At 52.2% G+C, this 13,231-nt stretch overlaps 1 protein-coding gene across 1 annotated transcript; it reads right to left on the bottom strand.

Moving 5' to 3' along the window:
- Nucleotides 1-1,174: 1,174 nt before the first annotated feature.
- Nucleotides 1,175-12,602, bottom strand: BARX1 (BARX homeobox 1). The gene is made up of 4 exons (XM_080997065.1): nt 12,118-12,602; nt 5,351-5,639; nt 4,390-4,474; nt 1,175-1,914 (listed from the first exon to the last, which is right to left on the bottom strand). The coding sequence occupies exons 1-4, from the start codon at nt 12,323-12,325 to the stop codon at nt 1,750-1,752; spliced, it is 747 nt and encodes a 248-aa protein (XP_080853191.1). The 5' UTR covers nt 12,326-12,602; the 3' UTR covers nt 1,175-1,749.
- Between the last annotated feature and the right edge of the window lie 629 nt (nt 12,603-13,231).

The raw sequence follows: 13,231 nt of genomic DNA, 5'->3' as shown, positions 1-13,231 counted from the left end.
AGAAAATGCTTCGCTTTATAAGGGATCTTGGCTCTCTATATTTAGTCAAGCTTACGCTTCGCTTGATACCACAGAAGGTCAAAAACTACGCAACGAGCCTTTCTAGCTGGGAAGCTGCGCTGACAAGGAAGGAAAAACAGGAGCAATAACTCATTCGAAGAGCGCAGCCCCATTAGTCTGTCTTGCCGCAAGAGAGCAACGAAGAGCCATGTGGCACCTTAAGGACTAACGCATTTATTGCGGCGTAAACTTTCCTAGACTCCGGTCCACTTCACCAGATGCATGAAGTGTGGGGTCCTGATCGTAAATCCTGAGATCTAAGCGAAAGGAAATGCAGAAAGCACAGAGAGTGGCAATTAACGTTACAGTATTAACAATGGGAGGTTTGTATTCTTGCGAAAACTGATCTACGAACACTGTTAAGAATTTGACTGTCTTTCCTGCAGCTGATTGCCTCGAATTAGTGGCCTGAGAGTTGCTCCCAGGAAATCTGCCTTTGCACAGGTCCCTGGGAGTTAGTCCCATTGAACAGGGAGAGGATTACTCTCGGGGGAACGTGAGTTGTCCATTGACTCTCCGGAATCCTCCTATTGGGCTAGCCCCATTGTTGCTGGAATCCAACTCCCACGCTTTCTGGGGCTGCTGGGAAATTTAAGTTGCGCAACATCTGGTGGGGGGGCGGCAGGGGCATGGGTGTAGCCAAGGGGGGCAGGGGGCAGCTGCTTCCAATCAATCAATCAATCAATCAATCATTCCATCAAATTATGTTCTGCCCCCCCTTAACAAAAGCCTGCCCCCCAACCAAAAATTCTGGTCATACCCATGGGCCAACTAGAATTAAATATTTGGGGGCCCAGGTAAGCCCCGCCCCGCATAATCAATCACATGTGGTCACGCACACCACTTGAATTGAAATGTCCATCAACTTGGCGGAGGACCCCTCAAATATTTTATGGGGGGGTGAAGCCCCATTGACTCCTATGGGGGGGGCGGGGAGGCGCCTAGGTTTCCCATTCCTGGCCTCGACGGTTCTGAGGAAATGAACGCATGACATTGCTCAGGCCAGTCGTCCATAAAATACTTTATTGAAATAAAATCAATATCTTCATGTTAATGAAAACCGATTGTAAAAGGCGTCTGTCTGTCGAATAATTTGCGGGACCCCCAACCCCACCCCACCCCGTGTCTGAGACAGCGAAAGAAGAAAAAGAGCCCCCCTTCTGCCCAAATCCTTCTCACCCAACGCCCACCCAGCGCGAAGGCGACGTTTTCCTTACGTGTGCACAACAGGCACTGAGGCGGGGGCAGTTCAAACGCGCAGTAAATACAACGGATTCAACTGAGAATAATAGTCCACTAACCATTTTGCCACCCATCTTCTTCCACTCTGCAGCTTCTGAAAAACAAAGTCAGTAGCGCGCCCCTCGTCTGTTTTGTGCGCCTACTCCTCTTTACGCATCAGGCAATCCACTTGGTTTTTAAAGAAACCACGTACGCGCAAGCGAGCGCCTCAGCGAGGACTAGTCGATTGGCAAGGCGCACAAGCCTGCAGTTCAAGCCGTAATGGCTGGAGGTTCCAACAGGGCGCGCGCGGATGCGAGAGGGAGGATTTCGAAGGCGTCGCGGATCCAGCCTCTTAGGCCACTCAATGGAGAAGCAAGGCGCTTCGGCCGCGGCCGCCTTTGCAGTACCGTAAGTCTCTGTGTTGCAAGGCACTCCCGCCGAGAGGCCTCAGCCTGCGGCGCGCCGTTATTCCTCTTGGCTGACTTGGCAGGGGGAGCCCAGGCTTTCCGCTTGTTTCTCTGCTTCCTTCGCTCGCTCTTGCTCGGTCAGCTGCTCGCTGGTAGGAATGGAGTTTTTCTTCGGGCGGCCTTTGGGCTTCGTGGGAGATTCGAGCCCTCCGCCTTGCAGAACCTGCAAAAAAGAAAAAAGGGGGGAAATCGGGAGAAGAAAGCAAGAAGGCCCAGAGAATTTAATCAGCTGGGGGGCGGGGAATTACAGGCTTATAAGGAACCCGTCCTTTTTATTTTTTTAAAAAAGGGAAATTCAAAGTAAAAAAAAAAGCTCCTGATTTCTAATAAGCATCGGTTCACCAGGATTTTAACACCGACCCTGACCCTCCACCTGGCTTGCGCGATCCAGTGGGTCAACTAGGACTGTCTGGGTTTGGTTTTTTCCTGCAGAAATCCTGCGCTTTTGACAGAATCCTGGCAGGCAGAAATCCAGCGGGCGAGCCTTTCTCCAGCAAGTTGTTCTCCACGCAGAAGATCGCCTCACCTGTTGGGTTTCTACCTTGCGCAGCTGTTAAAGAAGCACCAGTCTTGTCCGAAACCGGTGGCCATGTTCAGGCAGCAAGTAAGGGTCACTCTCCTGCTGCAGAGGAGCGAGGCTAACAGAGAGGATCGCCTTGGCTGCTGGATCTGTGCACTCACTCAGAGCACCAGTTCCTAACCAGGAAAGATCCGTGCTGGTTTGTTTTATAGGAGTACTTCTGCTTACAATTGGAGCTTCTCCAGGAGTTTAGATCAGGGGTGCCTAACCTGTGGCCCTCCGCATCACATTCTTAGGTATGCCTGCTCTAAAATAAGCACAGGATTTCCGCCTAAAGGACGCTGCAAAACGCCCCCCTGTTTTTGCCAGATGATGTCTGACGGATGCTTGAGGCCACGACAAGGAAGAGACGCTCACTCCGTAAAAGACAACCGCACTGCAATCCTGTACAGGATCCACAGGATTTCTTCCCAGTAGAATTTCCGGGATGGTGGGCCTGTGGCTTTCCAGAGGTCGCTGGACTACAATTCCCATCATTCCTGGCCATTGGCCATGCTGACGGGGGCTGATGGGAGTTGGAGTCCTATGAGCCCTGGAAGGCGTACAAGGCTGCCGCTTTCTTCATAACTACTGCGCGCAAATGCAATTACAATGTGCACTGCCAGTACTAACTGTGTTTGCGCATATCAGCCATGTTATGTGCTGCTTTTCCATACTATGGTTTAAGTTCTGCACTGTCCGGGTGTTTTGACTACTTTGGGTTCCTTTGGGAGGAAAGAGTGGGATTAATATTTATTTAATTGACTGATTCGATTTAAAGGTGAGGTTTTTCTAAAACGCTGCGCATTGCCCTGCGCTCTTTCAGTAGGAAGGGCAGTATACAAACACAATTAATGATGATGATGATGATGATTATTCCTTTACACTTGCCTCTCCAGCAAGACCTTTCCTCTGGGTGTCTCCCCAAGTTGTCTAACGTTCCTTTGTAGTGATCCGTGCACACCGATGGAATAAGACTAATAATAAATCACCGTGCATGTGTGTCAGGCCCCACTTACTTCAATGAGTTTGTTTCCCACATTCCTGTTGTGAGAATCGGGGTGTAAGTAAGATCGATCAACTATCTATCTGGACTTTAAAGTTGCGGTCAGGATCAGAGTAGGAGAGACTGGTTTTAAACAGCCCAAATTCAATCTGACATCATCTCGTTCAAGTTCCACGTGAGGAACAGGACAGCCTCTCCGTCCCTTGAATATCCCAGGCAAGGTCTGGTTCTGGGATAACAGCAGGTTGAAGGCATCGGTGTGGACAAAGCTGCACCGATTACCATCCCGTTAGAACGCCACATTGAAATCCACGAGTAATCCATGGATCTATCAATCCCACAGATCACCAGTGTCAGGCTTTCTGCCAGCAATGGGAGGGGGGCGCAGTGAGGAGGATCAGCTTTGAATCCTGAGTCCTTCTTATACATCATGGGACCGTGGAAGTGGGGTCGACTGGCTCTTCCCTGCCAAGAGTACGTTTTGCCCGGGGAAGCCCTGACGATTTGGGTCGGGTTGGACCAATGGCAAAGGTACAATCTTTGACTGTGCCACAGTCCAATGAGATGGGCCCTATCGCTTTCCGCAGTGCTTGTTCCGGGCGCTGTATACTGCAGTCCGAGTTGGACTACAACTCGCATCATTCCTGATCATTAGCCATGCTGCCTGGAACTGATAGGAGTTGTGGTCTAAAACGTCTGGTGGATAGAGGTTCTCCACCCCTGGAAGGAGCCTTTTCTGTCTGCAGCCTTAGGAAATCTGTGGGTTGGGGGCGTATTACTTTTCCTGCAGAGGAAAGGGTTGCAAATGACTAGCATTTTCTTTCCTTTACGGCTGGGGTGGATGCATCCAGGTCACACCGGTACTTGGAGACAGGCAGGAGGAGAGAAAACAAACCTCTGCCATTATATAAAGATGAACGTACTGGCGCCTTCTTTCTCCCTTCCCTAGGAGGTCAAGAAAAACCATTTGGCTGGGACAGTGTGTTTTTCAGCGGTTGCCTAACTAAGTACATGGGGTGAAGGGGGGGGGACACACCGATTTAAATGGTTGAACTTCCAGAAAGCACACTTACTATTTTCTTCCATTTCATTCGCCTATTTTGGTACCAAGTTTTCACCTGTAGTTGACTCAGGCCCAGGGATTCCGCCAAATCTATCCTACAGGGAAGAGAAGAGAGGGCGCACGTGGCTCGAGATCTCTATCTCCAGATCCTCCTTCCCTTGCGGGCAAACTGCGCCGCTATCCACTCACCATCCCTTTCCCTCTGCGTCCACCACCCATCCTCTTTAATAGGGTCAGGACCTCTAGTTCTGGGAGCGCAGCATTTCGTATATAAAGTGAGCAAATATGAAGACCCTGAGAGGTTGGCTCGCTAAAGAAAAGAAATAAATAAGCAATTTATCAGGTCCGTCCAGGGAGCTTCATGAATGATTAGTTATGTTGTCCTTTCCAGAAAGAAAGGTTATATATACCTATCTAGTATTCCACACTGCAATGTCTGGTGCATCACCAATAAGCAAACCCAAAATGAGCCATATTTTCAAGCTGGGGGCCTCAGTACCCTCCTGCGCACACAATTAAATCTTGCAGTGATGTGGGAAACCACCCTCGGTGCTGTCCTGCTGGAGAAACGGCGGCCAACGGAAGAATGGACTCATTCCGGGTTTGGACCCCCACCCCCATTGTGGGGAAGAAGGGTTCAGCGGGGGTCGGAGGCTTGCCCAGGTGGGGTCGTTCGCGGAGGGCCTGCCCCATTACCTTTGCGGACTTTGAGCTCTGGTGGGGACTGGGGGGAACTGATCCTGACACCTGTAAGAGTCCCCGAGGGAGATTTCCCGGGCTGGCTTTCTCGACGTGCGCTCTCCCTCTCTCTTTTGGCAGGAAGGCAAGCCGATAGGATTCCCCTCACCCACCCCACAACGATCCCCACCACCGTGTGCTGTCCGGCTGTACGCCCCGTCCGGGGGGGGGGCTGCCTCTAACACCCACTCCCAGGGCTCCCGTTTCCCCCCTCTCCCTGGGCGAGGGCCCACCTGTCGGGCGTGGAGAGGTATTTCTGCTTCTCGAAGCGCTTCTCCAGGCCCATCAGCTGCAGCTCGGTGAAGACGGTGCGGCTCCGACGGCCTTTCTTGGCTTTGCCTCCCGCCTCCGGAGTCCCCGGCTCCAACTTCCCGCGGAGGTGCAGCTCGAGGGGCAGGTGAGGAGGCCCCGAGCCGCCCTGGAGCCCGGAGCCCGCCGCTAGCAGCGCCGAGCTCAGGCCTGAGCAGCCCAGAGGCGCCAGCGGGAACTTGAAAACCGCCGCCTGCTCAGCCTTCAGCACCGCTGAAAACAAAGAGAGAGAGATTGAGAGTCAACAGCGGGGGGGGGGGGGTGAGAATCCTAGGTCTAGCACCCTTGCCCGCCCCCCACTTCCGAGATAGCAGCGTTTGGAAGCAGGAAAGCGTCAGGACAAAGATCCCGGGGAAGAAAGTTTGTTGTTGCGCCTGGCAGATTCATAGGCTCGGTACTCTCCGGCCACTCTTCAGGGGATTTTTCCTTACCCACAGACAAAAGAAGCTTTGTGGCGCTTTAAAGGGGAGCAGATGAATTATGGCTTCCCGTGGCGCAATGGCGCACAGAAGTATTGTCACAGGAAGAGTCCTGCCGGATCAGGCCGAAGGCCCAGATAGTGCAGCTAGCATCCTGTACCCAGAGTCGCCTTAACCAAGAGCAGGACCTGAGTACAGCAGCAGCACTCGCCCCGCTTGGGACGCCCAGAAACTGGTATTCGGGCATACCCCTTGGATCACTATAAATCTGTTCTCCACAAAGATCTTTACTGCAGGGATTGCGCAGTGCCCTTCTAAGACCTCGCTAGGTTACAACTCCCATCATGTGGCTGGCTGATTATTAATAGAGTCCTAAGACAGGCCTCTAAGGTGGTAAAGAAGCTAAGAACCCGCTGAGATCTCGAATCGCTTGATCTATATATGTATTTCCTTTATTTGCATGTCAACTTTTCTCAAGGGAGCTCTGGGTGACCTGCGTGGCAGGTAGGTCCCGCATTTCATCTCCCCACCCAGGTGAGATAGAATATTAGAGTCACTGCCTCCAGATCACCGTGGAAGCCTCTGGGAGGAGCGGGACCTGTACTCAGAACCTTGAGGTCTACGGTTGCGCTCCTCCTCCTCCTGCTCTCCCTTCAACTCAATCTGGCAGGACGAAGCTGGATGTGAAACGGGGAGTCTCTTAGCTAGGAGGTGTCCGAGTGCCAGCCAGGAGGAGGCAGTGGGTGGAAATAGGAGCAGCTGGGGTTTATAATAATGAACGTATTTTCTTGGCAGTTAAGACGCATTTAACTAAACTGCATTACTTCCGAGTAAACAAGGTTGGGATTAGACTGCAGCAGGAGCGCGGGAAATCGTGCAGCGCGATCTTTTCCTTCCAGGCTGATTTAGGATTAAGTCTAAGCGTGTCTGATTCTGGCTTAAAGGTGAATAGGGGCAGGTTGCACGATTTCTCGCGCACTGACTAGCGATACTCCCGCAGCCCAATCCAGCCACTCGGAGGTTTACTGGAGGGCGCTGGGAAGGAGAGCCGAGTAATGAGAGCGCCTCTTAAAGTGCATCTAGATCCAAAGCGATTGGGTATCGAAAGTGGGGGTGGGGGATGAGAGCGGGAGAGATCGATATGGAAGGATTCCTTTCCTGTAAGCCCCGTCAGCCATCCTGCCAATTTTCCATAACTAAACTGGTTTAACTTTCGATCTTCAGCTGCTGTATTTATCCGAAAGCCATTTCCAAGGAAACTAGCGCCCCGGTGACTTCAGTGGTGTTGCCATTTCAGTTGTAAACAAATTAAATCGAAACTTCCATTGATTATGACGAAGGTGAATTAGGCGCTTCCTGTGCTGTAAATAGACGTCGATGACGTCAGTCGAATTTAGGTAACGTCCTATTTGGTAATACTTCGATTATGGGACTTACTCGCAAGTTGCGCTTGTTTGCATGTTTTTAGGATGGCACTACCACCGTAAAGCTTTAAGACAGCGGCAGAAATTGACTTATTTGAAAATGTTGCCGTTTTATTCAGCAGCTTGTGAATCTAGCATTCTGCTCCCAGTGATCATATTTTATATTTAGTTTTCCCCGAGGAGCAGTAGAACATATTCTATCGTTTGGAAAGAAAGGAAAAAATGCTGCTGCTAAAATATTTACAGTATTTTCGAATCATATGAGCATCAGGAATAGTTTTTAAAAATAAATAATAACATTGGAAGCACAATATTAGACAAAACAAGTCCCTTCGATTTTACTGAAATTTACTTTCAAGCAATGAGTCTAGCAAACGGATGAAAACCTTTTCTTAAAAGAATTCAAGACACTACATGCAGCCTGTATATACTGTTGCTCAAAAACTATTTCCATGTTTGTGGAAATCTATTGTTAGTGAAGCAGTAACTCAATATTTTCCATAGAACAGGTAATAGAGATTGATATATAGCCTACTGCTCTGATTTTGGAAAGTCTTTTGTCTAGCAGCTTATGAATGTGATTTTAAATGGAATGTAAATTTATTCCACTTTCATAGGCCGATTCTCAAGGCAATGGAAATGTAACCCGATATTTAGATTAAAGCTAGATTCTCAAAACACACTTATCCAGGAGTAAATGCCACTGAAGTCAATGGAACTTACGGCTGAGTAGACATGTGTAGGACTGAGCTGTACATAACATACACATTAATTTGCATGCAAATACATTAAAGGGCGTGTCAATCAAGCTTCTAAGACAATGCCAGCATTTTCCTCCATAATGAAAAAGTGAAAATAGAGTAATGAAAAGATGTAAACAACTTTTGCTAGATTTGAGACAACCATTGTTTAATGCAAAAACATCATAGCTTACACACACACCCAAAAAAACCACCCAAACTAAACCAAACCAGGGACAGGATCCAAACATAATTAAGCACTGAGTGGAGAGAATTCAACATATGCTTAAATCTTCACCCATTAAAAGTAATGGCATTGTTTACTCAGAAGCAGCCCCCATTGAGTTCAATGAAACTACCTTCCCTATCAAGCATGCGGAAGAGACCTGCCGCCTTCAATGATTTCCTCGCAAAACCGTGGAGGAATTTTCATTCGCTCCATCCAGGCAGGAGGTCATTTTTGGGGTACTTTTTCATCTTGCCGAGGAAACTCTAAAGGCGGCGGTACATTTGCATCCGCTTGCGAATTACAAATTCATCCGCACTCCGCATACCTTGGGGCGGAGAGGGGGAAAGGTGCTGGCAGCGCTCGAGAGCCAATGCATACCGGCTACGGGGGAGAGGGATCAGTTAAAAATAGACTAAGACGCAAATCGTTTATAATTTCAGATTTCTTTCCCTGGCAGAGTAGAAAGAGGCTCCCCAATGAGTGCCATGTGAGCAGCTCTCCTGGACCCACCGGCCCCTCTCCGCGCTCCTATTTTCTTCAGCCTGCGATCATGAAAGGTGTCAAGAGTGTGGCGCTTCACTCTAAAGGGCGAATCCGTAGTGCGCGCTCCGAGTCCTGGCGCTGAAGCGATAGAATCCTCGCGTCTCTCTTTTGGAACATCCACGACGTTTCTCTCCCAAAGGGACCCTCGGACCCACCCTGCTTCGGCTTAAATCGAGGCGCAGCGGCTTCCTGCTTGGCAAACCATCCCGCCGCCTTTGTTGGTAGTTCAGTAGGTCGAAGAAGGGCCTTGAAGGCAATCGGGTCACCCCGCAGGGAGCACGAGCAGATCGAAACGCGCCGGCTGCCGCCACTGGCTTGTTAGGCGTTTGCGCGCAGCGTTTACCAGGATCCCGCGGAAGAGGCCCCAAAATAAACAGCCGACGTGGGCTCAAATGCTTTACCGGGCCAGCATGTCCGACTGGGTCTTTTGGTTTTGTTTTAGAAAGCCCATCCTGGGCTGCTTTCTCTAACGGTGGGACCATTTGCTCCTACAGAGTCGCAGAAAGAGCTACGCCTAGGCAAAAAAACCCCAACCGCAGATGGCCCTCTGTTGGCCGGGGGGGGGCTGTATCGGATCCGAATTCCACTCCTGACATAAAATGAGACCTAAATGATGATTTCTGAGGCCAGTGCTTGAAGACAGACATATTCAAATAGAAAAGGGGAGGGCGTGCGAATTCAACGCGAAGGACACTTATGTAAACTTTTCTTTTTGGCAACTCCGTTGCTATCTCCTGACTCTGTTTTGAAGACCCGTTGGCGATCGTGTTATGCTTGTCTTAATCGTGGGCCTCGTGCGAAGCACTACCCGGCTATGAGAAAATAGCTGGATTTATAAGGCTATGATCCTTTGCATGTAAGCCCCGCTGGGCTGATGTACTCTGTAAATGTGCAGATTACGCTGTTAATCTGCTTTTTGTACGCCCTCGGATCCTCGTTAACATTTTGTGGCCTATCTCTTCCCCTTCCCTGAAGTCATTGGAGATATAGTTAAGATATATTATACATTTTCCCACCGATCGCTCTGCTATTCCATGTCAATTAAAAAGCAAAAGAGGCTCGGCCAAACTCAGTCCTATGAAAGGCCTTTGAAATCGATGGGCTTGGTCCCGCGTCAGCTCAGCGCTCGGGGAGGGATGCAAATTTGTTCAGCGCTGGAGTCCGAAAAGGGAACCGTTTTGCACTGAAGAGGGAAGGGAAAGACTCTCCCGGAATCCTTCCGGCTTGAGAGCCTGGTCTGTGCAGGCCTCAGAGACCCACAACCCCGCCGCTCCTTCGCGCGCGCTCCCCCCCCCTCTCTCTCACACACACAGCCCCGCCAATAAACGGTAAGGTTTACGCGTCTCGCCCCACCTGGTTTCCAAGCAGATTGCAAAAGGAGAGTAAGTTTGGTTCTAGGAGGCCCGGTGGGGAACCAGGGGCAAGAAAACCCGTCCTGGGATGAAAAGGGATCCTCTCCTACAGAGAAATATCACACACACGTTTGTCATGGAGGCGCCATTTCAAGTTTGGGGGCACAGCAAAGAGATACCGGAAGGCGAGAGCAAGACTGCAAGGTCCAAAGGCCCTCTCTACAAGACGGAATGGCACGCAAAGGAAACATTTTACGCATTTGGATACGGTTACTTAAAAAACAAAACAAAGCAAAGCAATACCACTCGTAGAAACATGGGCGGTTGATCTAACGCTGCTGAGGAGAGCGGGGTGGGGGGTTGGGCCTGAAACGGCTCTCCCTCGCAAGAAGGTCCGTTTCACTCCCCGCTTGCTTTGTAGGGGGCTCAGGGTCGCTCTCTTAGGGAGCAGTGCGCTGCCACGCGAGGACCCCATTTTTGGAAGAATCCTTCCCAGTTTTTGGTGCTCTGGAGGTTGACGACTGAGCCGTCCTTCATCGAAAGCTTGGGGTTGGTCCAATCGGGCGTGAAGCGAAGCGGAGCACCCACCCAGCGCCCAAACTGGCTCCCTCCGCCGGTTACCCGGGAGGAAGAGGTCCTAGACCACAAGGGAGTTAGTTCGGAGCAACTAGAGTTCAATACCTTTCCCCTTCTCCCCTCGCGTCCAGGCCGCGGCTCTCGCGGTGCAAGCCTCGACTCTTTCCCTCCACGCCATTCCGCAGGATCTTGGGATTTTTTATTGCAAGACCCACCCATAACACCGGCTCTGCTATCTCCGCCAGCGGTAGATTCATCTGGACACAAGGGAGGGGGCGGGGGTGTCAAAGAGAGGCCCGATCCCGTCCCAGTTTACTCCGAAGTAAGTGTCACCGACCTCAACGGGCCTTCATAAACCAAAACGCGTGTCCTCCCCCCTGCACCCCACAGCCCCAAAAGCTCAGGGAACACAAGACTGCAGCCTTAAATCCATTCCCTTTCCTTTGATGCCATGCCAGTGGAAACAACTGCTTGCCTAAAGGCATCAAATTAAATGGGTTGTGGATCGGGTTGTTTCCTTTCGCCTTGCCTGGACCCAGCACACGCGCGCACGCCAAAACTCTGAACTTACTTACTCAAACCGATCTACATGGATCGGAATAGGAATCTTCCGAATTGTGTTATTTACGGGTATGGGTGGTGGGACACGCTGACCCTCTCAAAGACAACAAACTTGCATCTCCGTTTCTGGGGGAAAGTTAATTAAGTAAAACGAATCAGCACCACGAAGCTTACGGGAGATTACTCCCTAGTTTAGTGTATCAAGGACGGCAGTCGTTATGTCTTACTGCAGTCTTACTCGGGAAAAATCCCCACTAACGTAAGACTTTGCTGTGCCACAGGCCCGTCCATTTCTTGAGCTACAGCTCTGGCGTGCCAGCCCTTTGGGGAGCGAGTCCCCTAGATTTCCACGGAACGAAAGGCGCGCGGGTCTTTGGGGATCGCAGCCAAAGATTACCCGAGGCCCTGATCCGTGAAGCCTTAGCCATGTTCGACGGAGATCTGCTCCCTTTGAAAGAGGTGGGACTTGCCTCGACTTCTCCATACTGGGGGGTGGGGGTCGGAGTGCTGAAACTCCCCCGAGAGCAGAGTTTCACTGTCCCTCGCGCGCCACCTCCCTGCCCCCAAGGCACCCGCCGCCCCCTCGGCCAAAGATGGAAGGAGAAGCAGATCGGTGGAGCTTCCAGGCGGGGAGAGTTGACCTTGAGCAGGGAAAGGGGGAAAAGCAGCGTCCAAGCAGCTCTTAGCGCGCGGACAAAAGAAGGTCCATGTCTATTTATTTCCGTTTCAGTCCCCACCTTCCCTCTCCAGGGGGGCAGCCGAGCTCTCCCGCCCCCCCCCACGCCCCACAAACAGCTCGATCCGGGGAGGGACGGGATTCGGTTCACCCACCTGCCCACAGACCTACCTAGGGGGCTGTGGTAGGGCCGCGCCGAGAGCAGCGCTTTCACGCCGAACTTGAGCAGCTCTCCTGCCGGGGCAGAGCCCTTGGCGTCCGGGTGGTCCGTCAGGATCTCCTCGATCATAAAACTCCGGTAGCGGTGCGATCGGTGGTCGACGAAGGGGTCGGCGGGGAAATAGTGCGCGGCGGCGCCCAGCTCCAGCGGGTGCTGCATCGCTCTGCGCGGCCCCCGGGAGCCTGGTCCCTCCTCGGCCCGGCTCCGCGGCGCAACCCTCAGCGCGACCTCTCCTCGGACGCCTCTCCTTCCCGGACGCGCGCAGGCCTGGCGGAGGCAGAGACCATCCTGGCGGCCTCGGGGCGCCAAGCCCCTTCTTCGAATCCCCCTCGGAAGGAAGCAAGGCGGGGCGCGGCCGGTCTGCCCCGAGGGCCGCCCGCGCGTCTGGCCGCAGTCGCCGCCGAGGACCTCCCTGCGGAGTGAGGCCAGGCAGCCGAGCGCGCCGCGTCCGCTTGCTCGAAGGCGCGGCCTCCTCCGAGGAGCCCCTTCTCCTTTCTCCGCCCCAGCGCCGCTGCAGACAACAGCCTATTATAGGGCTGACGCGGGCTGGAGCGCGGAGGGGAGGGGAGAGAGAGAGATGCCCGAGATGAGGAGGGGCGGGTACCTGGGAAGGAGCGCTGGATCCTGCGCCAATGCAAGCAAATTAGTCTCCACGCTGGACGGCTGGAGAAATCCAAGCCGTCCTCCCGCCCCCTCCCTGTGCAGTCACGAAAAAAGGTGCCTCTGCCCTACTTTGGGGGCCAACTCCGCTCGAAGTGGAAACGATTCTCTCTCTCTCTCTCTCTCTCTCTCTCTCTCTCTCTCTGTGTGTGTGTGTGTGACAAACACACCCCTATTCTGGGAGCACGCTGGACCCAAGGCTGCCTCGCAGTGGTATCTTCACAGTGGCTGGGAGCAAGGTTACTCGCAGGCATTTGATCCAGGACCGCAGCCTGCACAGGGCAGCAAAGCCGGACAAGGCGGCGACGGTCCCTGTCCAACGCTCTTGCCTTTATGGAGCTAAGGCATCGGTGCCCAAAGGGTGTGGCAGGAGAGGATGGCAAATGTGGAGGGAAGATTTAAAAA

The sequence above is a fragment of the Podarcis pityusensis genome, assembly GCF_964106645.2.
Source record: "Podarcis pityusensis genome assembly, chromosome: 2".
Lineage (NCBI taxonomy): Eukaryota > Metazoa > Chordata > Lepidosauria > Squamata > Lacertidae > Podarcis > Podarcis pityusensis.
This window is presented reverse-complemented; position numbering and strand designations above follow the sequence as displayed.

Bases quoted from the DNA above. Each gene is read 5' to 3' on its own strand.
- BARX1 (XM_080997065.1), bottom strand. From the start codon at position 12,325: ATGCAGCACCCGCTGGAGCTGGGCGCCGCCGCGCACTATTTCCCCGCC. The intron at 5,640-12,117 runs GTAGGTCTGTGG...CTTTGTTTTCAG, and splicing joins GCCCTACCACAGCCCCCTAG to CGGTGCTGAAGGCTGAGCAG. The intron at 4,475-5,350 runs GTGGGCCCTCGC...TCTTCCCTGTAG, and splicing joins TACCTCTCCACGCCCGACAG to GATAGATTTGGCGGAATCCC.